This window comes from Acanthamoeba castellanii (assembly GCF_000313135.1).
Source record: "Acanthamoeba castellanii str. Neff unplaced genomic scaffold scf7180000084776, whole genome shotgun sequence".
Taxonomy (NCBI): Eukaryota; Discosea; order Longamoebia; family Acanthamoebidae; genus Acanthamoeba; species Acanthamoeba castellanii.
Genome location: NW_004457586.1, coordinates 890,889 through 915,717, shown reverse-complemented (window position 1 = coordinate 915,717; position 24,829 = coordinate 890,889). Strand labels below are relative to the sequence as shown.

General features: G+C 57.9%; 7 protein-coding genes across 7 annotated transcripts in view; 6 read left to right on the top strand and 1 right to left on the bottom strand.

The window, feature by feature from the left end:
- ACA1_284270 (adal protein) overlaps nt 1-180 on the top strand; it is a gene marked incomplete at both ends in the record, with an annotated part of 1,303 nt that extends 1,123 nt beyond the window's left edge. The window contains one exon of the mRNA XM_004344862.1: nt 70-180. Within this exon, the coding sequence (XP_004344912.1) occupies nt 70-180 (111 nt within the window). The remainder of the gene's footprint in view (nt 1-69) is intronic.
- A 136-nt stretch (nt 181-316) lies between these two features.
- On the top strand, nt 317-3,650 carry ACA1_284260 (uncharacterized protein; the record flags this gene model as incomplete). The annotated part of the gene is given in 8 exon segments (XM_004344861.1): nt 317-860; nt 937-1,520; nt 1,584-1,770; nt 1,845-1,947; nt 2,025-2,184; nt 2,196-2,264; nt 2,354-2,608; nt 2,706-3,650. 8 exon segments carry the CDS (start codon nt 317-319, stop codon nt 3,648-3,650), a joined length of 2,847 nt encoding a protein of 948 aa, XP_004344911.1.
- A 124-nt stretch (nt 3,651-3,774) lies between these two features.
- Nucleotides 3,775-4,965, bottom strand: ACA1_284250 (uncharacterized protein; the record flags this gene model as incomplete). The annotated part of the gene is made up of 6 exons (XM_004344860.1): nt 3,775-4,086; nt 4,175-4,273; nt 4,398-4,459; nt 4,522-4,573; nt 4,677-4,738; nt 4,833-4,965. The coding sequence occupies 6 exons, from the start codon at nt 4,963-4,965 to the stop codon at nt 3,775-3,777; spliced, it is 720 nt and encodes a 239-aa protein (XP_004344910.1).
- Nucleotides 4,966-5,723: 758 nt separating this feature from the next.
- Nucleotides 5,724-19,451, top strand: ACA1_284240 (zinc finger, C3HC4 type (RING finger) domain containing protein; the record flags this gene model as incomplete). Its single annotated transcript, XM_004344859.1, has 54 exons — nt 5,724-5,824; nt 6,029-6,116; nt 6,238-6,279; nt 6,359-6,422; nt 6,522-6,715; nt 6,827-6,931; nt 6,999-7,123; nt 7,254-7,502; nt 7,583-7,784; nt 7,857-7,935; nt 8,037-8,128; nt 8,210-8,300; nt 8,426-8,594; nt 8,660-8,783; nt 8,845-9,044; nt 9,153-9,261; nt 9,390-9,486; nt 9,575-9,723; nt 9,836-9,905; nt 10,015-10,100; nt 10,178-10,315; nt 10,440-10,588; nt 10,623-10,737; nt 10,828-11,087; nt 11,230-11,361; nt 11,502-11,585; nt 11,689-11,802; nt 11,896-12,011; nt 12,122-12,234; nt 12,458-12,546; nt 12,617-12,689; nt 12,817-13,022; nt 13,126-13,753; nt 13,931-14,742; nt 14,852-14,935; nt 15,045-15,164; nt 15,258-15,363; nt 15,476-15,532; nt 15,557-15,629; nt 15,756-15,961; nt 16,089-16,220; nt 16,340-16,443; nt 16,517-16,605; nt 16,729-16,820; nt 16,956-17,059; nt 17,123-17,196; nt 17,459-17,644; nt 17,750-17,868; nt 17,956-18,069; nt 18,138-18,196; nt 18,277-18,407; nt 18,482-18,657; nt 18,742-18,839; nt 18,929-19,451. The coding sequence occupies 54 exons, from the start codon at nt 5,724-5,726 to the stop codon at nt 19,449-19,451; spliced, it is 8,112 nt and encodes a 2,703-aa protein (XP_004344909.1).
- A 622-nt stretch (nt 19,452-20,073) lies between these two features.
- On the top strand, nt 20,074-22,279 carry ACA1_284230 (pyruvate kinase, barrel domain containing protein; the record flags this gene model as incomplete). The annotated part of the gene is made up of 8 exons (XM_004344858.1): nt 20,074-20,448; nt 20,559-20,657; nt 20,735-20,840; nt 20,926-21,285; nt 21,371-21,511; nt 21,584-21,857; nt 21,949-22,076; nt 22,194-22,279. 8 exons carry the CDS (start codon nt 20,074-20,076, stop codon nt 22,277-22,279), a joined length of 1,569 nt encoding a protein of 522 aa, XP_004344908.1.
- A 367-nt stretch (nt 22,280-22,646) lies between these two features.
- Nucleotides 22,647-23,444, top strand: ACA1_284220 (uncharacterized protein; the record flags this gene model as incomplete). The annotated part of the gene is made up of 4 exons (XM_004344857.1): nt 22,647-22,902; nt 22,970-23,002; nt 23,161-23,273; nt 23,382-23,444. 4 exons carry the CDS (start codon nt 22,647-22,649, stop codon nt 23,442-23,444), a joined length of 465 nt encoding a protein of 154 aa, XP_004344907.1.
- A 266-nt stretch (nt 23,445-23,710) lies between these two features.
- ACA1_284210 (oxoglutarate carrier, putative) overlaps nt 23,711-24,829 on the top strand; it is a gene marked incomplete at both ends in the record, with an annotated part of 1,691 nt that continues 572 nt past the window's right edge. The window contains 4 exons of the mRNA XM_004344856.1: nt 23,711-23,820; nt 24,105-24,209; nt 24,317-24,437; nt 24,579-24,743. Of these exons, the coding sequence (XP_004344906.1) occupies nt 23,711-23,820; nt 24,105-24,209; nt 24,317-24,437; nt 24,579-24,743 (501 nt within the window). The remainder of the gene's footprint in view (nt 23,821-24,104; nt 24,210-24,316; nt 24,438-24,578; nt 24,744-24,829) is intronic.

Here is a 24,829-nt window from a genome sequence, read left to right as displayed (position 1 = left end):
ATCTTCTCCACTTCGCTCTCGCACGAATACGCGCTCGCTGCAGTCGCCTTCGGCCTCTCGCCAAAGCAGCTGTTCGAGCTCTCGCGCGCCAGCATCGAGTGCATCTTCGCTCCGGAACACGACAAAGAAGCCCTCAGGCAGCTCTGGCGCGAATCAGCCACCACGTCTCTCTTGGGCTGAACGGAAAACAATAATTATTTTATTTTATTTTGGCGCGAAAGAACGCCGTTGGGGGCAGACCGTTGGGTTGTAGATTGGTCAAGGCACATCAAATCACGCGCAAACAACCTCATTGATCCATCAACTGAAGAAGAGAATGGAGACTAAGGGGAGCCCTTCCGTGCGCTACGCGCGACGTCGGCGATCGGAGAAGAGTGAAGCGAATGAGGTAAACGCGACTGTGGCAGATGAGGGCAGCACGGCGGGACCGAACATGAAGATGAAGCTCAAGGTGAAGCCACGAGCAGAGCCGGAAAAGAAGAAGGGGGATGAGGTCGTGTCCAAGGTGGGCGCTAAGCTGAACAACGCATTCGAGCGATTAGACGCCACGCAAGATGACTACGACGTCATGGATGAAGAGGAAGAGCCCCAGATCGTTGAGGCGAAGCAGCAGAAGGAGAAGCATGGTCTGGCAGATGAAGCCACGAGCGGCGGATTGGCGGCGGGGCTGCAGACGCTGGCCAAACAGCTGCACGCCTTCGGTCACAACGACGTCGTCCCCTTCACCGCCGGCGAGAGCGACGCGTTCGACGACGTAGACGACTTTGATCTCTGCGAGGAGGTCGTCTCCTCCGAAGAGCCTGCCGGCGACCAACCCGCCACAGATGCCGCTGTCGCCGCCGAACCACCGGCCCAGAAAGGTACCATCATCCGAAACCATATCGTGCTACACAAATCTCAAAACCAAATCTTCGATTAACTGATGGATGGGCACAGGGGCTGAGGTGGCAGCGAAAGTTGTGGCATCGCCCGTGAAGCAGAAGAAGCCTGTTATCGAGAAGGAGGAGGACAGGGACGTAGTCGCTGCCAGGGAGAGTGAGATCGTGGCCAAGAGGAACGAAGCGCAGAAGAAGGAGGCGAAGGAGCATCAGGAGAAGAAGAGGAGAGAGGCAGAACAGAAAAAGAGAGACGAGGAGGAAAGGGCTAAGCTGGCAAAGATGAGGGTGGTCGACGACGAAGACGAAAGCAAGGAGGTCGTCAAGTCGGACCATGGCAAGGTGCAGCAGACGAGGGACTCGTCCTCAGAAGATGAAGACGACCAGCTTGACAAAAAGGAGAAGTTGAAGAAGGAGCGAGAGATAAGCGAAGATGAAGACGAAGAGGAAGAAGACCGACGTCCGATCGGGGAGCGCATTCGCGAGCGGAAGCTCGACGACGGGGAAGAAGACGAGGAGGACGAGCTGCTCAACTTCCTCAACGGCAACATCAGCGATGACGAAGAGGAGGCGCAGAAGAAGAATAAGAAGAAGTCGAGCGCTCAGGATGCTGACTACGAGTCCACCACCTCTGCCAGCAAGAAGGTACGCACCTTTCGGCGGCCCGCCTGCACCACCGCACACTCACTTGACCCTATCACAAAACAGCGCCGCCGTTCCAGTGACAGTGACGGAGAAGAGGGCACGGACGAGCAGTCGAAGAAGGCAGGCAAGAAGGGCAAGAGGGCCAATAAGAAGGAGGGTCCGCCCAGCAAGCGACAGAAGAAGAAGGTGGCCAAGGAGGTCGAGTCGGCCCGCGAGAAGGCGTCGCGCGTCACCCAAAAGATCCTGCGCCGTACGGCACCCACTCGCCCAAATGCCCGCACGCGCTGAGGTCTCTAATTGCTCTAATCTTTTTTTAAACAACAGAGGGACGGCTCAACTTCGAGAGGATCGAAGCGCCCGAGATGGATGTGCAGGCCCTGGCCAATCGCCTCATCCGACGCTCTGCCATCCTGCGCAACACTCCGATGTACGTCCAGAACTGGCACGTCACACACACGCGAGTGTTGAGATCATCATCTTGACTGATCTCTCTCCCTCCTGCAGGGCTGTGCCCCGGTTGTCTGCCGACACCAAGCCGCCCCGTGCTGGAGGTGGGCTCTACGTGTGCCCTCCTTCTGCCGAGTCCGGTTCGCCGAAGGAAGCCAAGCAGGAGGCGGAAGAGATGGAGGTGGAGATCGGCGAGGCCAAGGAGGCCCATGGCGTCGTTCCTCCGAGAGTGATGATCAAGCCGCCGAGGAAAAGGAGAAAGAGAAGGCGGTCGTAGAAGAGGAGCCCATCCAGTCGGTACTTATCTGACACGATTGCTCGGCGCGCGCAAGGTCTTCCTCGAAGGCTCGTGCAATCCTTCTCACCTTCTTCTCCATTTACTGCAGACGCCGGCCAACTGGGCTGCCGCCAGCCTGGAGATGCCCATGGAGACCACCCAGGACCTGTGGAGCATGAGCCGCGGCGACGATGTGGATGACGAGCAGCCCAAGAGCGTCGAGGAGGCCTCGAAGCCGGCGCTTGGCCAGCAGGCGCAGCAATTCGACCCGGCCATTGGCCTCGCGCTCACCTACGAGCCCACGCTCGATCCGTCCATGTCCCTCGCCATGCCCCTCGACCACCCCGTCACCACACCCGCCTTGGTACCTTTTTCCCCCGCCCGCGCCTGGCTTCCTGGACATCTAGCGCAGTTCGAGCAACTGACCACTTAAAACTGACCACTTTTTTGCAAACGCGCAGGCGGTCGGTGAGGATGACGACCTGGGTGCCATCTTCGGTGGTGCCGCGAGCAGCAGCGACCAAAAGGACGACGCGCATTCCGACAATGACGACGAAGCGGTCGAGAAGACGGAGCACAAGGCCGCAGAGGTGAAGAAGATGGCAGCAGTGGCCGTTGGGCAGGTCGACCCCGCGAAGGCGAAGGTATCGGAGGAGCTGCGCGGCGGCGGCGAAGAAGAAGATCTCGACGACGAAGAGGCCCTCATCGCTGAGCTTGAAGGACGAAGCGAGGCACAGGAGGAGGAGAATGATGATGACGACGACGATGAAGCGAATGAAGAAGACGAAGACGAAGACGAAGAGGAGGACGACGACGAGGAGGAAGCGGCCGGTTCGAAGGCGAAGGCGACATCGTACCATACCAGCTGGCAGAATAAGAGGGAGGACGAGGAGCTCAAGGCCATCATGCGACGCTTCTGCCCGTCGGAGCTGGGCGAGGAGGATGACGATGACGAAGACGACGATGATGAGGGAAGTCGCCATGGTGGCGGAGAAGACGAGGCGCGACGACAGATGGCCCTGGCGCAGACAAAGAAGAGCGAGATGAAGGTGTGGGACATGTACGACAAGGAGGAGCAGGAGGAGGATGACGATGACGACGACGACGATGATGAAGATGACGACGATGGCAGCGATAAGGAGAACGGCAAGGACATGGCCAAGAAGACGAACGCCAAGTTCAACAGCAACAGCAGGAAGTCGGCGGCAGCGGCGATGAAGAAGACGACCAAGAAGCCAGCGTCGTCATCGGCGGTGACCGGCTCCATCTTTGGCGGTGCGACGTCGGCACCCGCCGGTTCGCTCTCGCTTTCGCTCACGTCCTCGCTCTCGATGATGGACGACCAGGACGAGCTGGAGACCATGAACCTCATCAAGCGCATCCAGAAGACCAACACCCGCTTCTAACATCACCGCTGATTGTTGGACATATGTGTCTTCTCACACTACAATAGAACACTACAAGATACTTAAATATAAAAGACATTTATCATAAATATAAAGGGATGTAAAGTGGAGTGGCAAGTGTTGGTTAGAAGTGGCAGTCACTGCAGGAGTCGACCTGCCACTGGCTCGAGAAGGTGTAGCCGGTGATGGTGGTCGGGCACTGGTTGACGGCGCACAGGGTCTTGCTCGTGTTCGGGTCGGCCTTGGCGAAGTAGAGGCAGCACAGGTTGACCCGGGGCGGGGGCGAGGGCGATGGCACGAAGCTCGGGCTCGGGCTCGGGGTGTGGCTCGCGGTGGGGCTCGGGCTCGGGCTGCGATAGGCCGCCACCGGACAGGCGAACGACGTGCGCCACTCGAACTCGTAGTTGTAACGCGGCTGATTATTCCAGTCGGGCATCTGTCAACCAGATCACCAGTCTTGGTGAGGGCCAAGATTGGTGTGACGGTAGTGGTGAAGGTGGTGGTGGTGTGGTGATCGACGGTACCTGCCTGAGGGCACCGACGCTGATGGAGGGGTCGCAGGTGAAGTTGATGGTGGTGGTGATCCGAGGGAGTGAGGCGGTGGTGAAGCGCATGCGGAAGCCCTGGTTCACGAACCACCCGACCCAAAAGGAGTGAATGTACGAACGCGAGAAGAGGAAAGAAGAACGAAGAAGAACGAAGCGAAGAAGTACGAAGGAAATCATGAGCTAGCGAGCGTGAGGGTACCTTGTCGTTGCCCAGGCCAGACCCGAGCCAGTGACCACTTGAGAAATCGCCCAACGAAGAACCTGGTGTGGCATGAGTCAGTACCCTTTGGCTGGAACCGTACCAAGCGTTCCGCAAAGCGTACCTGGTTGGACTCCGTAGTAGATGCACATGGCCGAGTCCGTGGCATTCCCGCACTGTGACCGATCAGATGTCAGAGGATCAGTACGCAAATAGAGAGATAATGACATATTTACATTTCTCCGGTAGAAACAGGGCATGAAGAAGAAGAAGAGGTACCGCGATGGGCTCGCAGGGGTGGTAGGTCACCACAATGGTCTGGCCGAAGGTGTTCCACTGCACTTTCTAACTTGTGTGTAGCGCATTGAGGTTGGTGGGAAAAGCTGAGTTGAACAGCTCCGCGAAGCTTCTCGGGTGGGTGAGGGGAGCTATTACCTGGGTAGGCCTGGAGCGGAGTGATATCGTACAGGTAGCCATTGACGGGGTATCGGCAGATGGGGCCGGCCTGGACGACCACAGAGACCGCCACAAGAACCACAAATGTGGCCACAATGGCCGACTTGGTCATTGCTGTTGTGTGGCGTGGAGAAGCGTAGAGTAAAACAGTTGGGTTCATAGTGTAGTCCGTCTTCAAAGTTCTGGTTGGCTGCCCGACCCACGGGCTGCGCGAGAAAGAAAAAAGAAAAAGAAAAGTAGTGTGGCCACCAAAAATGCTGTGTCGGCGACAGGACAGGGTACATTCGATCACACTTCGTTGGCCGAGTTACAGCCGGCTGGACAGTTGTAGGCTGCAACCAGGCCAATGATAGACCGAGCCTTTTTCGTCTCTGGTGTGGAGGAAAACGTTATGTGTTGTGGGGCGTGCAGGAATTGAACCCGCACCTCAGGATCTGGAGTCCTACATGATTCCACTTTCACCAACGCCCCGCAACGTACCTTAGAGTGGGAGGTCCGTTTTCAGAAGTTAGGCCTAAACCAAGGAGTAAAAGGTTGGAACTACTGCCAACCCAAGGTAGTTGCCCCTCTGAAGCGGTCAACGGCTCATCTCTTTTTCTTTGTTTACAAAAAAACGCTTTTTCTCTTGCCAGCGAAAGGAAAATAATAAAGGAAAATTAGGGAAAAGATAAAGGGAAGGCAGTTCCCGCACGGGAGAGAACGCAAGGCACCACATTGCAACAATACTACATCGATTCAATTCGAGCGGCCGCCTCTTCCATTGCGAACTCTCTGCCCACAGACGCCGGCCAAGCGGCTCTTGGAAAAAATCGCAGATAGATATCATTTTCTCTGCGATTCACAAGCGGGCACGCGTGATTGTGGAACCACATGGACATTCCTGGGCCGCACAGTACCCGGCACGGACAGCGCGAGCTGAAGCGCAGCCCCAGCCACGACGCCATGCAGCGCCAGAAGGATGAGCGACGCAGGTACAACCGCATCTACCCTTTCTGCGTTGCCTGTTTTCATTTTTACAGCGTGAGCACATAATTGCCCGCCTTGTTTTTCATTTTGTATCATACCTGGCCGCACACGCGTGCGACACGGCACCGCACACCGCGACACGCAATTGGCAAATACGTCACTCACAATGCAAGCGTGGCTTCGGCTACAAGCAACAGCCGCTCACCCAGGTCCTTCGGCAGCACTTTCGCCACGCTGCCGTCCGCCATTTCTTCCTCGCCCACGACACGCCGCGGACAGAGGCTCGGCCCCGCCCGGGTACCACCACCGATCACTCACACTCACTCACTCGGCTCTATTCCTCTATCGCTCGTCGTGGGCTCGTTGCGCCATACCATCATTTATGTTTACACTCGCCTCTCCATGGGTGACACCGCAGTTCACATCCATGGAAGACGTGCTTGACGATCCAGACATGGAGGTACGTCACATGGTGATCGTTGATGGTTGTTAGCCACGCGCAGAGGGAATGCTAATGTGAGATTTATTGATTGGTTCAGTACAAGCTTCGAGAGTCCTTTCCAAAGAGGCCGGCCTCGCCGCATCCAGGCGAGAGTGTTTCACGTGCGCGCTCACAACTGCACATTCTTAGACCTCAACGCGTTCTAGTGCTAACCTCATATCTGACGTTGCGTGTCGCTGTGTGTCGTGTGATGCGATTAGATTTGGGTTCATTGGCGTCGGCCAGCCGCCAGCTCAACTTCTCGCCCAGCTCGATATCACCACCGTCGGCTCACCCGATGAAGGAGGAGACGCTGGACGACGCACTGCATCGCGTGCTCTCCTGCTCGCACCACTGCCGGCTCAAGAACGAGGACATCACCTGGGCTCTCAACGTGCTCAACCAAAAGCTCAAGGTCCACACCACATATTCCACTGTATTATTTATTTATTTATTTATATATCATACACATAGAAAACATCGATTATGATATAAATAATGATGCTAATATATTCGACGATCACAGGTACACACGATCAGGGACTTTTCCGATTTGCAGCTGGACAGCCCGAGCACCAAGGCCCACCTCCTGAAGAACTGGCCGGTCAACAGATTCCTGAGCTGCCTCCAGGTTAGACCCCGCCCGCAGTAGTGTGGCCGCTGCTAGCCAGAGAGTACTAAACCGCCTTCCTATGCAGCGAGAGCTGATCACCATCTACCGGAGCGAGGAGTCGCCGCTGGACATGGACGTCGAGGCTTTCCTCCGCATGATCCCCAAGCTCAAGAGCCCAGCCATATCCGCGCAGATCACCGAACAGCTCAAGTACTTGTGCATTCTTATCATTCTTCTTCCTCCTCCTCATGTGGTCATCATCTGCTCTTACACTCGTGTCGTGTGCCGTGTCGTTGGTCGTGTTGCGTGTTGCGTGTTGCGTGTTGCGTGTCGTGTCCAGGGAGTGTCACATATGCAACTATGAGACTCTAAAGAGCGTGCCCCTCGAAGACCTGGCCGCGATCCTGGGCGACGACAAGTACGCACAGATCATCGTCAAGGAGATCCACCAGATTCAGGACTTCTCGATGGAGAAGCTGCAGCGCAAGTACGACGAGATCGAGTTCCTCGCCAACGGGATTCCGCTTAACACCTCCATCGCCATCACCAAGATGACCCGGCTACACAAGCTAGCCAACAAGCTGCGCAGGTCTGTGCCGTGTGTGTGTCGTGTGTGTGTGTGTGTGTGTGTGTGTGTTATTAAGTGCTAATTCTGTTGATTTGTACCAGACACATCTACCAGACAAACTACCCGATGTTCAAGGGGCGCAAGGAGGAGCTCGAATATCTGCTGGAGGTCACCGAGGACTACCGCAACAATCTGCAGGTCCTGTGCGAGCACCTCTCCGCCACCACCGACGTGCCCAGCGTGCGCGAACTGGAGACCGAGCTGCTGCAGGTGACCGAAGCCAACCGATTCGACATCAACGAGGTACGCGCACCATCGGGGACCCTTACGCCCAGGACCGAGAAAGGGCGGCCACACTAACCACGGCTAACGCAGGACCTGCTCTCGGAAGTGCTACGCAACTACCCCAAGCAAACCTCGCGTGTCGTGTCGTTCGTGGGTCCGACCCACTCAGGTATGGCCTGTGTCGTGTGTCGTGTTGTGTGTGTCGTGTGTGTGTGTGTGTGCCGTGTTAAACGCCAGCCTAAACTGTTGTTGGGTTGTACGCGTGCGTAGGCAAGTCGACGCTGATCTGTCACATGTACCCCCACATGCCCCAACGGCCGCGCGTTTCCCAGAAGGGCGTCTTCCAGCCGACGACCAACAACGTACGTTGCATACCTGGCCATGGCAAGGGTAGGAGTGATCTTATCATAAGTGCCTGTTTTTTTGTTTTTTGTTTTTTTCAGGTCAACATGTACGACGACATCATGTTTCTGTCGACAACCACCCTCAAGGAGCAGGTATCGTCCAAGCGCATCCTCGTGCTCGATGTCGAAGGTAACCCCTCGCAACCGGCTCACTTGCAACCAATGAAATGTATTTCGAAACTGATTTCATTTTGAATGGATTGCGATGGTGTTGGCGAATTGGGCTGTGGTTCGGTGTGTGCCTGGTACCTGCAGGTATCGACGCGTCACCCAACACGCCTGCGGTGACGGCCAAGGACATTAAGAAGCTGTCGATTCGGGACATCAAGCAGAGACTGAGCAACGTCAACAAGCTGCCCCGACTATGTTACACCATCTCCAACGTCATCATTTACGTCGATGAAGCCAATTTTGCCCGAAGAAGGTACCTTCACGTGTGTGCCGTGTGTGTCAGGCGAGAGTTCCTGCTGACGCGATCGTTCATTGCAGTCCGTTCAAGCACATGCTCGAGTTCGCTCAGCAATCGACGACCGGCGTTGCGTCGTCGTTCCCGCCCTCGCTCCTCATCGTGTGCAACAAGTGCACCATCAACGACCTCGAAATGTCGGTCGAGGTTCTTCCTCCTCTTCTAAATAATAATAACCAATAATACCAATAATATTCCTTATTCGCAGGAAACGACGCGCCTCTATTTGGAGACGCACGACAAGAACAAGCTCCTGGGGCAGGCCTTCCTGCGGGTCGTCTGCGTGTACATTCCGGACAAGGGCACCGAGAAGAACTACTTCCGGTTCCTGCAGCAGATCAACGTGCTCAAGCTGCACCTGGAGCTGCTGCTGCAGGAACAGGAGCAGATCCGACAGCAGCACAACAGGTTCTATCCACTCGCTGCCTCTGCGCCTTGTCTCCGCCGCATGTCGGAAGACTCACCGGGTGTGTGTCGTGTGTGTCGTGTGTCGTGTGTGCGTGTTGTGTCGGTTAGCAATCTGAATCGAGCGCAGTGGGGCGACAAGTTTCGGTGGATCGTGTACAACTTCCACCAGGAGCTCAAGGTCACGCCCTACGAAGTCTCGCTCAAGATCGGCCCTCAGGTACTCCCCCCCACTCCACCAGCGTGTTGCGCATGTCGTGAGGGCTGCGTATGTCGTGCGTGCGTTGAGTGTCGCGTGTGTGCCGCGTGCTCACGGTGACGACGGTCATTCTGCTCCCCAACCCACAGTACAAACTCGAGTCGGTTATTGTCGACTTTTTCCATTCGATTTACGACGACAAGCCGTCCGAGGGCCGGTGGGACAACTACAAGCAGGCCTGCGAAGGTACCCCGACAGAGACCAAGTGGCTGTCACCCAGTCATCACTGATCATCGCCCCGTTGCTGACTCTCTCTCTCTCATGTGCGGCGCAGCCTCGATCAAACTGCTGGCGATGATGACGGTGGCGGCCAACAACGAAGCGCTGCTCTCGCAATTCCTGCCGGAGATGAACAAGGTGGTCGATGGCATGCTCGCCAGCGTCGCCTACGAGGAAGGACACGAGGGCGAGGAGCCCATGCCGGTACTCGCCCCCGGGGCAAGCTCGCAACTTTCGTTTTTTCCTGATTATGTTTTTCGTTATTGCATTGCGTTTCATTTTCAATTTATATTTTTATTTATTTGCGTGCTGCCAGTCGTTGAGTCTCTCTGGCCTGCTACGCACCCGCGCGACCAGCAAATCGCCCGATCCGTTCGACAGCAAAGGTACGCAGCTGGCCCGAAAGGCTCACACGACACGACACGCACACGACACGCACACGCACACGACACGATACACTAACGCGGCGTCGGTGGTATGTGGCCGGCATACCAGACGCCACGGGGTCGCTGCTACGCAATCTGTACACGGCCCTTATTTCGCCGAGCACCGCGTCGTCGCCCTACCGCGGAGTCGACAAAGTGCGCAGCGAGGTGCCACGTCACAACAACCCCCCGCTTGCGCATCTTTTTCTGATGGGATTCGCGTGGATGTCCAGGCGATCGGGCATCTGACCCCGCCGGCCTCGCCCGCCACGCAATCGATCCTCGATCATCACAAGACCAAGCAGGTCGAATTCGAGGAGCACAAGCTCTACCGCAGCCTTGTCGGCTTCATCTGGCAGCGCTTCCACGAGGTAATCTCAATATCAATGTATTTATTCATTTCTATTTTTCAGATCTGACGACGATATTTCATAATAATGATGCTTATTAATATTTCATAATATATAATAATAATATGCGAAATTATGTGCGCAGGTGGGTCCTTGTTCGGCCAAGCGACCGGAGTGCGTGGACGGCGACGGAATGCCGATCTACTGCACCCAGGTCAGGAACGGTCACATCTCCCACCGAAGTCAGACCGACATCTGGGTTTCCGAAGCGTCCAATCTCCCTTTCTACCCCAGGTTCGTGGCACGCACGCACGCACGCACGTAACAGGTCTCACATGCGCGGCCACTACAGGGTGATGTGGGCCAAGGCCAGGCGGCAGTTCGGCAAGATGTTCTATAGAAAGATGGCCTCCCAGCTGAACGTGTGGGACGGACCCTTCCAGGTACCGTACCACACACTCGCCCCATCTGCAGCTTCATTCCTGTGAACCGACACGACACACACGACACACACGACACACACGACACGCCAGGAATACGCCGATGAGGCGGAGCTCGAGTCGCATCTGTGCGAGCTGTTCATCAAGGAGCACGCGGCGTACAACAAGCTGCAGTACCAGCCGTTGGACTTCTTCAGTCGCCTCCTGCTGTTGGTCGAGTCGGTCTCCCCGCGGGTGCTCAACAGCGAGGTCTGCTTCATCTGCCAGACCAACCAGTGCCGCGGGCGTCTCATGTTCTGCGGCCACCCCTTCTGCCAATACTGCATCGAAAAGCTCGTCAAGCTCAATGCTAGGTACCCCGTCGCGTGCGTGTGTGTCACGTGTGCGGTGTGTCTCGTGCACGTGTCGTGTGTGCGGTGTGTCTCGTGTGCCGCGTGTCGTGTGTCGTGTGTGTCGTGTGTCGTCGGTAACAGTGGAGCCGGGGAAACCGATCAGGTGCCCGATTTGCAAGAAGCGGGTGGAGGCGACGGTCAACTTCCAGCTGCTGTCGACTTCCGAGGAGGAGTACCTGGCGCTCAACGTGCGCCGGTTCATAGCCCACTTCCGCGACAACCCCAATTTTGCCAAGTGCGTTGGGTTCTGCCCCAGATTGTCTTTCTTGCTTGCTTGCTTTCTTTCTTTCTTTCTTTCTTTTCCCTTGGTTGATGAGCCCACAGTCGGGTGGGCTTTGGTGGCTTCTCACACGTGACACGCGTCGTCGTTCGCAGGCCGGTGACGGTGATCTCCGTGATCGGACGACACACGCGAGAGCAAGCGGCCGATCTGTACAAGATAAGCGACATTCGAGAGAGGTACGCCTCTCGTCACGCAAGCGCGCACCATGGCAGGCGATCGGCGCTGACCTTTTCTTTTTCTTTCTTTTCCTTTCTATTCTTTTCCTTGGGGGGCGTGTAGTGCGGCGGGGCCGGAGCGATGGCCGGGGAAGGAGCTCACGCATCCGCTGGCCATCCTCTTCTTCTGCCTCGAGCAGAACGGTGCTCAGTTCATGTACAAAGGCGATACCAACAGGTTCCATGCTCCCCACTCCGACACCGCACACGCACACACGCACCACCGCACACACGCACGTAGCACTCACCCGATCAATCGCGACGACGACAGGTCGGCCGTGTATTTCCTGGAGGGCTTCGTGTTGGTGCACTACAACATCAATTACGACCCCAAGCGCATTTCCAACTCGTTGCCCCACCCGCTCTACTTTGCCCGAAGCACCTCGGGTATGCCACCGACATGTCTACGTCCCGGACCTCTTGGCTAATATTTATTCTACGTCTCGTGTGTCGTGTGTCGTGTGTCGTGGTGTGCTGTGTCGTGTGTCGTGTCGCAGATGCGCTGGTGTTTGTGGAGAACAACGGCAAGGAGCTGCCCGAGAATAATCTGCTGTCCCAGTTCTGGCGAGGTCGGTTCAAGGAGTTCCTCCTTCCTCCGCGTCAGTCCGTGGTACGCACACTTTAACCTATGACAAATACACACGACACGACACGACACGACACGACACGACACGACACGACACGACACGACACGACACGACACGACACGACACGACACGACACGACACGACCAACGACGCGACCAACGACACGACCAACGACACGACACGACACGGCCAATGAGACGGGAGAACGAATCTCACACGAAGAGGTGGTGTCGCCTTACGCTGCAGCTGGGGTGGGCCATATTGCTGTCGACCATGTATGAATACTCGCGACGGGAGAAGGCCGACCCGGCAACCGCCGTCGTTCCAGCGTCCAAGTACTGCGGCCTCTCTCCCCCCCTCGCCTGCAATTTTGCGGTCTAGATCTAATGATATGTACGAACGCAGTCGAGAACAGCTGCTCAACACTGCGATGGTCGACGCCTACAAGGGAGAGGCGTACCACGCCGTCCAGAAGTTGGTCCGATTAATCAAGAGCCAGCACTACTTTAACAGGCACGACACACACTAGACGCACGGCACGACACGACACGACACACGCTTGCTTACTGACCGACTTGGCGTTGCGTAGTGCGGTCCACCTCGAGGAGTCGAGCAATCGCCTGTTGATGGCCTCGCTCTGGAAGTACGTCGTCGCGGAGAGCTTCGTGCACTACCTCGGGGAGCTCTGCGTGGCGTGGGCGGTGGAGCCCACCGCCGTGTCCGACGTCCTGGGCACCCTGCTCGACGGCTGCAACCAGCAGGTGCGGGACCAGTTCCTCACCCTCTCCTACGAGCCCGACGAGAGCCCGGCGTGCGTCGCCCCCCCACCCCAATTTCCGCACGACACACGTTCGTCTCAAACCGCGTGTTGTGTGTGTGCGGTCGTGTGTTGTGTGTTGTGTGCGGTCGCGTAGTGCCGTCAATGCGCGGAAGAAGAAGTCGCATCAACGGATGAAGAGCAACTCGTCGTTCCGCTACGAGGAGTTCGCGCTGTGGTGCGCGGACATACTGGAGTCGACCGAGTGCGCGGTCTCGCTGACCCACCTCACGGCCTACCTCGACCGCTTCGCCCACGACAAGGTCGCCCACGCGCGTGAGAGCGACGCCACCGGCGGTGGTGGCGACAGCGACGATTTTGACATCAGCGGCGACATCGGCGGCGTCAAGCTGCGCAAGCAACTGCAGCAGCGCGGCAGCCGACGGCGGCGTGAGAGCCGCGAGAAGCTGGAGCGCGAGCGCAAGAAGCAACTCGCCGCGTCTTCGTCGGCGGCGGCGGGGGAAGTGGACAGGAAAGAGCACCACGACGTCGGCGGCGTGGCCGGGTCGGGCGACGAGAGCGGCGCCACCGCCGACCACCGGGTGGTAGCCGCGCGGCGGATGAAGCTGTCGTCCATGTTCCCCGTCTACGGCCACCTGGTCAACCTGCGCGACCTCAAGCGCGACATCGGCGCCGACGAAGTCGAGACCCTCTTCTCCGTGCTCTGCTACCGGCCCTATCACCCCGCCACGACCTTGCCCTCTGCCTCCACGTCCCCGCCGATGGTTCGCTTCTTTCTTTGCGCGCGTGTGCGGTTGTGCGTGCGTGCGGTGGCGCGTGTGCGGTCAACCGCTCTAGCTGACGCAAGCGGTGCAACAGTTCTTTGCGTCGACGTCGAACCTGCAGCACGCGATGGAGGGGGAGCACAAGAAGCGCCGGTCGGAGCAGATGCGGGACCGCAGCCAGAGCATGGGCAACATGAAGCAGCCGACGTGGCCGCCACGCCGACGCCGACGCCGGCCAAGGCGACCCCCACGCCCCGCAAGTCGTCATCGCCCACCCGACGCGCCTCGCCCACGAGCCCGCGCGAGGCGGCGTTGGCGTCGGGCGTCAGCAACGAGGGCGAGCTGGTGTGCGTGTTGTGCCTGAGCGGCAAGGCCATCCGGCTGCAGCTGTGCGGCCACCCGATCTGCGCCGTGTGCTGCCGCAGCCTCTCGCGGCTCGAGCAGTTCCTCGAAGACGACGTGTGTGAGTGGCGCGTGGCCCAGCGCGCCAGGGAGCGACGCGAGCGCGAACGCGAACGCAAGGAGGCCGCCGGCCCAACGACGGCCTGGCGCGGCGCGTCGTGGTCGTCGTCGCCCGTGCAGATGTCGCCAATGGCGTCGCCCACTTCGCCCGGTTCAACGCCGACCACCACCACCACCACGTCATCATCGGCGCCCACGACGCCGGTCAGCGGCCGCAGCGATGCCGTTGGCGACCTGTACAAGGTGGGCGCTTACGGCGAGCGCGTGCGGCAGATGGAGCGTGAGCGGGAGCGCGACCGCGAGGCCCGGGAACGCGTGCGCGACAAGGGCAAGGAGAAGGAGAAGGACGACGACGCGTTGATCGACGGCGCCGCCGCGGAGAAGGAGACGCTTATACGGGCGAACGGCGGCGGCGACGAGCACGACTTTGCCAAGACGGTCGACGAGACGGTGAAGCTGTTCTGCTGCCCCATTTGCCACCGGTGGGACATCGTGCGAGTCCATCGCTACATCGCGGCCACAATCAAGTGCGTGTCTCTGTTCGTTGGGTGTGTGGGCGTGTGGGCGTGTGTGGGCGTGTGGGCGTGTGGTTCCAGCAACGGACCACTGACCGCACGCGCACATGCGCACATCCAGGCGACCGGATGCAGCGGAGGTGCTGGCTCTGATGTTGGCGCCGCTCTACCAGGACATCAAGAAGGGCCGGGCCTACCTGCACAGGTATGTGACAACTCCACACCTCGCTCGGCACCGCACACATCTCCTTTCTTACACACGCACCCTTTCTCTTGTCGCTGTGATGCGCTGGCGTGCGCGTGCGTGCGTGCAGGCCCCTGGAGAAGCTGGAATGCGCGAATCCGGCGGTGGGCAACATCCGGGTGGGCAACTGGCGCGGCAAGGCCGTGGCCGTCAAGTACTACGCCGGCTGGTCGGCCCATGAATTCAGAAGGTACTCGGTCCTTTCAATTATTATGCATTATGCGTTAGAACTAATATATAAAAATACATTATTTATGGCTCATGCGCTGTTGGGCCACACCAGCGAGCTGGCGGCTATGGTGCTCACGAGCGGGTGCAAGCAAATCGTAAAGGTCCTGGGCGCCCACGCTCCCGAGGACCACCTGCCACGTCACGACAATCCCTTCCAGGTACGTTAACAGCCCACAGCGCTCACCACCGGCCTTCGGCCCACCCTCAATCCTCGGTACAGCTCGACTCGATTGCTCACCCCAGTGTGCAACGCAACGCAACGCACCACAGATCGTGCGGCCGTTCTACCCGCGAACGCTCGAGAAGGTGCTGTGGTCGGCCGAGGAGGTGGGCTTCCTGCGAGGCCTCCAGGTGCTCAAGGACGTCGCCAAGGCCATCCGCTACCTTCACGTCCTGGGCTTCATCCACAAGAACGTCAAGCCCGGTACAACTATCATAGTTTCGTCGTGCCGCGCGTGTCGTGTCGTGTCGTGTCGTGCGCCTGTTGTGTCGCGTGTCGATCGGGCTGACCACGGTGCGAATGCGTCAATGTGTCATTATCGCGATTTAGGTAACGTCGTGGTGCAGGAGCTGCGAGGCCGGAGGAAGGAGAAGGCGCTGCTGGTGGGCATGTCCTTCGGCAGCGCGGCGTCGCTGGTTTCGTCGCCGTCCGCCGCCACCAAGGCCTCCGCGCAACGCTACAAGGCTCCCGAGGTGACCAAGGGCGGAGCGCCCACGAAGGCGTCGGACGTCTACGGCTTTGGCAAGACGATCCGGGTGCGTACCCTGGCTGTGACGCCCATCGCCACCTTACAAATGCTTATTTCTTTTATATTCTATTTATTCTTGTACTTTTGCTTCTTATTTTTCATTTTTTTTATTCACATTTTATTGTGGGCTGCAGAAAACGCTGGTGAAGGTGTTCTACAATTCGAACGCAGCGATGGAGGACTGGCATTCGATCGAGCTGCCCGAGGTGTGCCCCTATCACATACGCCAACTTATCGACAGCTGCGCCGACCCCGAGCCGAGCAAGGTTTGTGCGCCCCTCGTCCCCTCAACCATTGCCGGATTGCTTACCGTGTGTGTGTGTGTGTGTGGTGTGATGTGGTGTGTGGTGTGTGGTGTGTGGTGTGTGGTGTGTGTGTGGTGCAGCGACCGAGAATCGAGGTGATCCTGGAGGCGCTCAGCAGCGAGGTACGGCTGCAAAGCGAGGAGTGCATCAACATCCCGGAAGAGACCTTTGGCGAAGGCGACGGGTGACCACACCTCTCTTTCTCGTTTTCGCGTTCGCTTTCGCTTCTTGGGCTCACTCTCTGCGACATATGATAGTGACGAGTGGCAACCGATCGTGGGCGACCTGTTGCTACCCGACCTCGATACCGTCAAGAACTACCTCCTTTGGCCCGTCTACCGCGAGGGTGCGCAGCCTTCTTGCAACGTATTTTATTTGTCGCTCGAAGCCTTGGCTCATCTCGCCATCGTGTGTCGTGCCGTGCCGTGCCGTGTGTCGCGCGTTGTGTGTCGTTTCGTGTCTGAATTAGAGGACGACACGGACGACAGCGACCACGAGGACAACGGCCTGTCGTTCAGCATCAACATGGACGACGAGGACCCAAGCGCGGGCCTGCAAGACGTACGCACGCGATGCCTTCGAAACACAACACGCACGCACGCAAATTTATGACGTTTTGGCTTCGCGTCACACACACACACACACACACACACACACACACACACACGCACAACACACGCACACGCACACACACAGGTGAAGCTCGATCTCTCCGAGTCGGACGCCGACGATTCCGATCTCGTGGACACTGCGCGGATCAAGCGGCGCACCAGCCTCCTTTCCCGGGAGGACCTCGACAAGTACACGCCGCACGCTCCACCGCACGCGCCCACGCCCACTAATAGCTAACCACTACTGCGCAGGCGACCACAGGGCTGGCAGTGCAGCGCGGAGGACTTCCACCGAATGCTCGCCGATGAACGCGGGCCTTTCGTTGGTACGTGCGCGTGTCATATGTGTGGCGTGTGGCGTGTGGCGTGTGGCGTGTGGCGTGTGGCGTGTGGCGTGTGGCGTGTGGCGTGTGGCGTGTGGCGTGTGGCGTGTGGCGTGTGGCGTGTGGCGTGTGGCGTGTGGCGTGTGGCGTGTGGCGTGTGGCGTGTGGCGTGTGGCGTGTGGCGTGTGGCGTGTGGCGTGTGGCGTGTGGCGTGTGGCGTGTGGCGTGTGGCGTGTGGCGTGTCTAATCGAGCTGCCCGATGCAGATATGCTGCACTACTATAGGCAGGCGTTCGCGCGTCGCTACTCCACGAGCCGACACTCGAACTCGGCCCTCTCCGCAGCCGTGAGCGACGTGAAGCTCTTCATCAAGTTCCTCCTCGACTTCCTCGTCAACCTCGCCGACGACCTGTCTTTCTTCGAAATGAAGGCACGGCCTTATAATTTCCTCTGTGCTTATTTATTTGTTTATTTATTTATTTTTAATAGATCTATTATTATTAGTAGATAATTTTCTGATTTGTGGGATGGTGCTCGGTCGCAGGAAGCGGTGGCAGGTGAGGTGATTTTCCCGCTGCTCCACGACATTCTGTTCGAGCGCATCAAGGCCAACCACACCCACAAGAACAACTTCGTCTCCAAGAAGATGGCCTCCTTCCAGCACCTCACCCTCGAGGTACACCTTCCGTGCGTGTTGCGTGTTGCGTGTTGCGTGTTGCGTGTGTCGTGACGCTGTGCTCACGATGTGGTGCTCGGTGGACAGGACCTGGGCGCCCCGGAGGAGTGGCGGCTGAAGGGAGTGTCGCAGCCCTACGCGCCGCAGATCGAGGCCCTCAAGCAGCTGCCCCGCTTGCCCTCGCCCTACCTCAAGGCCCGCGTACGCATCGACCTCATCTCCCCAACCGCATGTCATGCGAAGCGTTGCTGACCATCCGCGGTGTGCAGTTGCTCCAGGAGGTGTTCGACGATGTTGTCGCAGAAGCCGATCAGCACCATCGCGGAAAGTACGCACCACCGCACACGCACCACCGCACACGCACGCAGGAGGCGCTGCTTACACGCACACGACGCTTTTGTCTGGCAGGGTCAAACTTGTGGCCGGCTTCGATGACACGATCGCGGTCATCCAGTACCTGCTGCTCAAGGCGCAGATCCCGCACATCTACTCGGAGTACTACTTCATGGACGTTTTCCTCGAAGAAACCACCAACGACGGTACGTGGGACACGCGACACGACACACACGGCATGCACGAGCTCACCTTGACTCTTTGAACCTGCGCGAAATAGAGTTGGCGCTGCGCTTCGTGCTGGGCAAGCTGGGCGGCTTCATTCAGATGATGTTCGAGGACAACATGGAGGTGCCCATCGGTTCGGTGAAGGACGCGCTCATCGAAGCCGTGGCCGAGCGGGAGTGCCCGGAGGACACGGCCCTCATCGCTTCCATCTTCTCCCACATCGCCGAGGTGTGTGTGTGTGCGTGCGTGCGTGCGTGCGTGTGCGCCGTCCTGTCTCACCAATGTCTTCGCTGGTGGGCGTCGTATGTGCAGGTGGTGGACAAGGACCACTCGCCCTGCCTCGTGCCTCGAAAGATCCGCGAGGAGCTGCAGAAGGCCGTAGCCGCCGAACGCCAGCGACCCGCCAAAACGTACTTTCTATTATTCATATTATTTATAGTATGTTGTACATACAATCTGACCGACCACCACCGACACAGGAGCCCAATGATGTCGACAGCCTTCTCGCCGGGCACGCCGCGACGCTACGGACCGACGGCGCCAACAACATAGGCAGAGTGTTCCAGGGCGGCGCCAACGAGATCGTGATCGGCTCCAAATCCCGAGAGGCCACTATGACCCCCGGCGGCGGCGGCGGTTCGATGACGGCCGCCGGCAACGGAGCGCAGAAGCGGGCGGAGGATAGGGAGGCCAAGGTCAAGAACGAAGAGGAGGAGATGGAGGAGGAAGAGGAGGAGGTGGTCGCGCCGACGTGGGTCGGCCCGGTGCTGGGCATCGTGGGCGTGGTGCTCTACAAGCGCAAGTTCCACTTCCGCAAGCAGTACTCGCTCGTGCTCTACAACGAGCTCAAGTGGCAGCTACGCGACCTCCAGGAGGAGCAGACGAAGCAGAAGGAGCGCGAGCGCAAGCGACGAGCCGGTGGCACCGCCATGACCATCCCCGCCGCGCCGTCATCGGAGTCGTCGTCGGGCTCCTCGGCCACATCGTCGTCTCCGCCTTCGCTCTTCCAGGGCCGGGACTAAGAGCTGTGCTGGCCTGTGAATGTCACACGCACACGAGTGCCCGCTGAGGCGATGCAACACAATAAACAGCACTGACAAAACAAACATACGTGCATCGGTGTGTGATCCCCTGGTATCTGGGAGGGTGCACTATTGTAATGGTGCCACAATTTCGCTTGACAGCCGTCATCACTTGTCGAGCTCTTGGCCCGCCGGCGGTTGATGAACAAGTTGGCCTGTGCGGCAGCGATGCCACCAGAAGTCCGCGCCCGAGCCAATGGTGGCGGCCAACATGGTGGGGGTGGGTTAAGTGACAAACTCTTACGCGCCCTCGGACTTTGGGGGTGTCCGCGCAAAGGGCTAGAGGCCATCTTTTTTCCTTCGTTTCCAACCGACGTACTAGCAGCGATCGATCCACCCACACTTCATCAGGTCCTGATCCTCACCAAACTCTGCTCTCCCACTTCGTCTTCCCCTTCTCGCTGCCATCTTTCATCAGAGCATTTTGCTCGCGCTACACGCGATCAACACCAAAGCGCGAGATTTTGCACACGAATGATCGCAAGACCCTCAAGGGTTGCACTAGATCGTTGTAGGCAAGTGGAAGCGTGCTGACGTGGTTGATGTGATTTTTGTCTGCAGAATGTTGAACGCCCCCCTTCCCCACTCGGCCAAGGCCCAGTACAAGACCATGGCCCCGGGTCAGAGCATCAAGCGCTCGCTCAAGCACTCCCTGCAGCAGAAGGAGGAGGTGCCCTTCAACCCTGTGAACGTGCGTTCGCAGATCATCTGCACCGTCGGTCCGGCCACCAACAACGTGGAGATCCTCTCCGAGCTGCTCAAGAACGGCATGAGCGTCGCCAGGCTCAACTTCTCGCACGGCAGCTACGAGTACCACGCCAGCGTCATCCAGAACGTGCGCGCCGCGTCCAAGGCCACTGGCCACACTTGTGCCATCATGCTCGACACCAAGGGACCCGAGATCAGGACCGGCAAGTACAGGGACGGCAGGAAGGAGGTAACCCACGCCGGCTCTCGTCTTCACAATCTGAGTCCATCCGCTCATACCGATTCACATCGTCTCGATTGTGCAAACATTCCTTTAATGCTCTTTTGCACTCTCATCAGGTCAAGTTTAACGTGGGTGACTCCTACACGTGGGTCCCTGAGGAGGGCTTCCTCGGTGACGACAAGTTTGGTGCCCTCTCGTGGCTCAACATCGCCAAGGTACCACCACCCTTACTTCTTAATCGCGCTCCATCTCGAATCTTCGCTGATCATCAATCCTCGCTTTCCACGCCCAGCACGTTTCGCCCGGTGACCGTATCCTCGTCGGCGACGGTCTGCTCGCCTTCGTGGTGCTCCAGGTGTTGGACAACGGCTGGATCGAATCTACGGCTGAGAACTCTGGTGCGTAGGACGGCTGCGTTGATTTCTATTTTTTTGATATTACTTTATTTTTTGTGGCCACTGACCGTGCCCTGCTTTATTGTAGGTACCATGGGTGAGAACAAGAACGTCAACTTGCCCGGCGTGATCGTCGATTTGCCCGCCGTGACCGAGAAGGACATCAAGGACATCGAGTTCGGCGTCCAGCAGGAGGTGGACTTCATCGCCGCTTCGTTCATCCGTAAGGCCGAGGACGTGAGGGACATCAGGGCTCTCCCCGGCATCAAGGAGGCCAAGATCCTCATTATCTCCAAGATCGAGAGCCAGGAGGGTCTTGACAACTTTGATGAGATCGTCGAGGAGTCGGACGGTGTCATGGTTGCCCGCGGTGATTTGGGTGTCCAGATCCCCATCAAGAAGGTCGCCACCGCTCAGAAGATGATGATCACCAAGTGCAACTCCGTTGGTAAGCTCCCATTGCCCGCGTTGTGTGGTTGTATCCACTGTCTCACTGTGCCCGTCTGACAAACCCTTCCCTCAATGAATTGCAGGCAAGCCCGTCATCACCGCTACGCAGATGCTCGAGTCGATGATCCAGAACCCGCGTCCCACTCGTGCCGAGGCCACCGACGTTGCCAACGCCATCTTCGACGGTTCCGATTGCGTCATGTTGTCGGGTGAGACTGCTGCAGGTACGATGCGTCTCATGCCAGCTTAGTCTGTGGACGTATTCATACCTTGCTCACACACTCTTCCTCTTACAGGCAAGTACCCCGTGGAGGCTGTTGAGATGATGGCCCAGATCTGCTATCAGGCCGAGTCCGACATCGACTATAGGGCTCTCTACAGAAAGATTCGTGAGTTGGTCATCGCTCCCCCGATCTCCGTTCCCGACACCATTGCCTCGTCCTCGGTCAAGTCGTCGTGGGATATCGCCGCCTCCGCCATCATCTGTCTCACTGAGACTGGTAACACCGCCAGGCTCGTGTCCAAGTACAGGCCGTCGTGTCCCATCCTCTGCGTCACTCCCAACGCTTAGTACGTCAACCCAACCCAACCCAACCCAACCCACAGCGTTTCCTAACCCCAAAGCATTCCTAACGGACAACCTTCGCGCTGGCGACAACAGTGTGAGCCGCCAGATTCAGATCTCGCGAGGCTGTATCCCTTACGTCGTGGAGTCGATGAAGGGTACGGATAAGGTCATCGAGAGTGCCATCCGGCATGCCAAGGATGAGCTCAAGATCGTCAAGGCTGGTACGTGCTCGCCCGAGTCCTCTCTCTCTCTCTCTCTCTCTCTCTCCTGTGGCGTTGTGTAACGTGTCGCCACCGATCGTGTTCCTGAACGCTCTCGCCCTCTTCATCACTGCGCAGGTGACTTCGTGGTCATCACGTCGGGCTTCCTCGAGGGCACGTCGGGTGCCACCAACATGTTCCAGGTCCGTCAGGTCCCCGAGTAAGAGCTCTCGACCGACCCACGCCACGTCCGCGCCACGCCTAGCCTGTTGTGTGGCCGTTGATCGTCTTTGTCACCTTCATCTCCTTCTATCCCCTGTAGTCGCACCATCCGGAAAGGAATCCTTTCAATCCTCCTCGGTTGACGATCGTCTCTCTTCTTGTGCAGCTCTGTCGTCTCCAACGTATTTTGGCGGGAAAACAATTTCCTGGCTTTTCTCGGAAGGGTTTTTCGGCCAATTGTTTTTCAGCGTTCAGCAGCACCTGAGAAATTTTGCATAAACTCGAAGCGGGAATTTCGCGAGGTGTTTGTTTTTGAAGTGGCCCAGAAAACAAACAAAATACTGCACAGAGAAGGAGAAGGAGAAGGAGATGGCGTACATGTTGTACGATGGAGGAGGCCAGGGTGCACAGCAGGACTACTTCTACCAGGCCAGCGGGACGGTGCCCAAGTCCAAGCTGAACTGGGAGGAATTTAAGAAGGACCTCGCCAAGCGGGTGCGCGTACAGAAGGTGGCGGTAGCCCCCACCGTGCCCAAGAACAAGGAGAAGGAGGCCGAGGTAGAGGACGACGAGGAGACATGCCTCGTGTGCACCGACAAGCTCAAGGACCGATGCATCCTCAAGAGTACTCCCCTTCTACTCAGTACCATTTCCCGCACTTTTCCTGACTCGCCTTCGTGGTGCTCGTGCAGGGTTGTGCCGTTGCGAGAATTTCCCTTGTGAGGGTACGTGCTTCCCCCATTCCCTGTACACGACGTGTCGTGTTGCCTTCGTGTGTCGTGCCACAGGGCAATGCCCTTTTCTATTATGTGCACACGCTACACGCCATCTTTGGTGATGAAGTTGGAGAGCTCACCGCGTTTCATTCTTTATCGATCGTCAGGACACGCGTGCAGCTGCAAGGACTTCTCGGTGTGTTTCGGATGCGTGGGGAAGGCCCTATGGCAGGGCACTAACTCGGTGATGAAGCAGAAGGGCCGCTATCGCGCCAAATGCGTACCACTCCCTTTCCATCAAAGAGTGCGCGCATGTGTTTGTAGAGTGATCGCGTGTGTGCCGCTGCACTCACCGTGGACTAACCTTGCGGTCGTTGTGGACGTGCAGCCGCTGTGTAAGGCCGAGTACTGTGCCAGGGACATCCTGCGTCTCGTGCCCGCAACATCTTGAACAACATGTTCACGCGTCCAAGCTTCGTCTATCTGCCGTACTCCATGTACAAACGATATATTTTTTTGGTTCATGTACATAACTACATACAACAACGTTCTATGCTCCTTCTTGGCCTGCGTGTGGCGTCATCGCTCCCCTTGTTTTCCCCGGGCAGTGCGTGCGCACGCGCGTGTGTCATTCTTGGAATGCCAGGTATGTGCCACACCAAACTTCAACCAAACAGAAGTTTGAAGCGAGATTCAAGCACACACGACACAACAAAGATGGCCACGGGAGAGCGTAAGGCGGGGAAGGGTATGCAGTTCCTGTTCGGTGGCCTCAGTGGCATGCTCGCCACCTGCGTCGTCCAGCCCCTCGACCTGGTCAAAACACGGTACCGTTCTCGCTTTCGGCATCTCCCGATCGCCGCTTTACCGATTGATTCCTGCTCAACGCCACTGGCGGTGAGAAAGAAGAGGCTGCACAACAAACGTGCAGATGGTGAAGAGTTCGAGGGTGGACCGTTCGTTCTAAATTTTGTTGATCTACACAAAATGCGATTGTAAATCTCAACCAGCACTTCGCGCTGTGTGGCGTCACTTGATGGCCAGCCACCGTCGTAACCATCGACCGATTCAGTGGCTTGTGGCGTTTTATGCTAATTTGCAATTAACACAGGATGCAGTTGAGCGGCGAGGGCGGCGGTGCCAAGGCGCACAAGACGTCGTTCCACGCCATGGCCAACATCGCGCGCACTGAGGGACCCTCTTCACTCTACAAGGGGTTCGGCCACTCCACCCGCCCCTGTCCCACTCGCCACAACATACTCCCACTCCTGTGTGCAACCCCCACGCGTGGTCGCGCATGACCTTGCACGACACACACCACAGGCTTTCGGCTGGCCTGCTGAGGCAAGCGACCTACACGACTGCCCGGCTGGGCATGTACTCCATCATCAACGACTGGCTCGTCGCCCGCAACAACGGCAACGCGGCCATCCCCTTCTACCAGGTTCGTTTATTGTACAACATTATAAATTTTATATATTTATATATAAGAACATATAAATTGTATATATAACAAAAAGTAATAATATGAATTATATTATTGACTGGCGGTGGTGACCGTGTGCTGTGCTGTTGGGGACCACAGAAACTGGTGGCGGGCATGATGGCGGGCGGGTTCGGTGCCGTGATCGGCACGCCGGCCGAGGTGGCCCTCATCCGCATGACGTCGGACGGCCGATTGCCGCCGGAGCAGAGGCGAGGCTACAAGAACGTGTTCGACGCACTCCTCCGCATCTGTCGCGAGGAGGGCGTGCTCGCCATGTGGCGCGGATGTACGCTTGACCCCATCGCTAGTAACACGCACACGCACACGCACACACACACGCACACGACGGC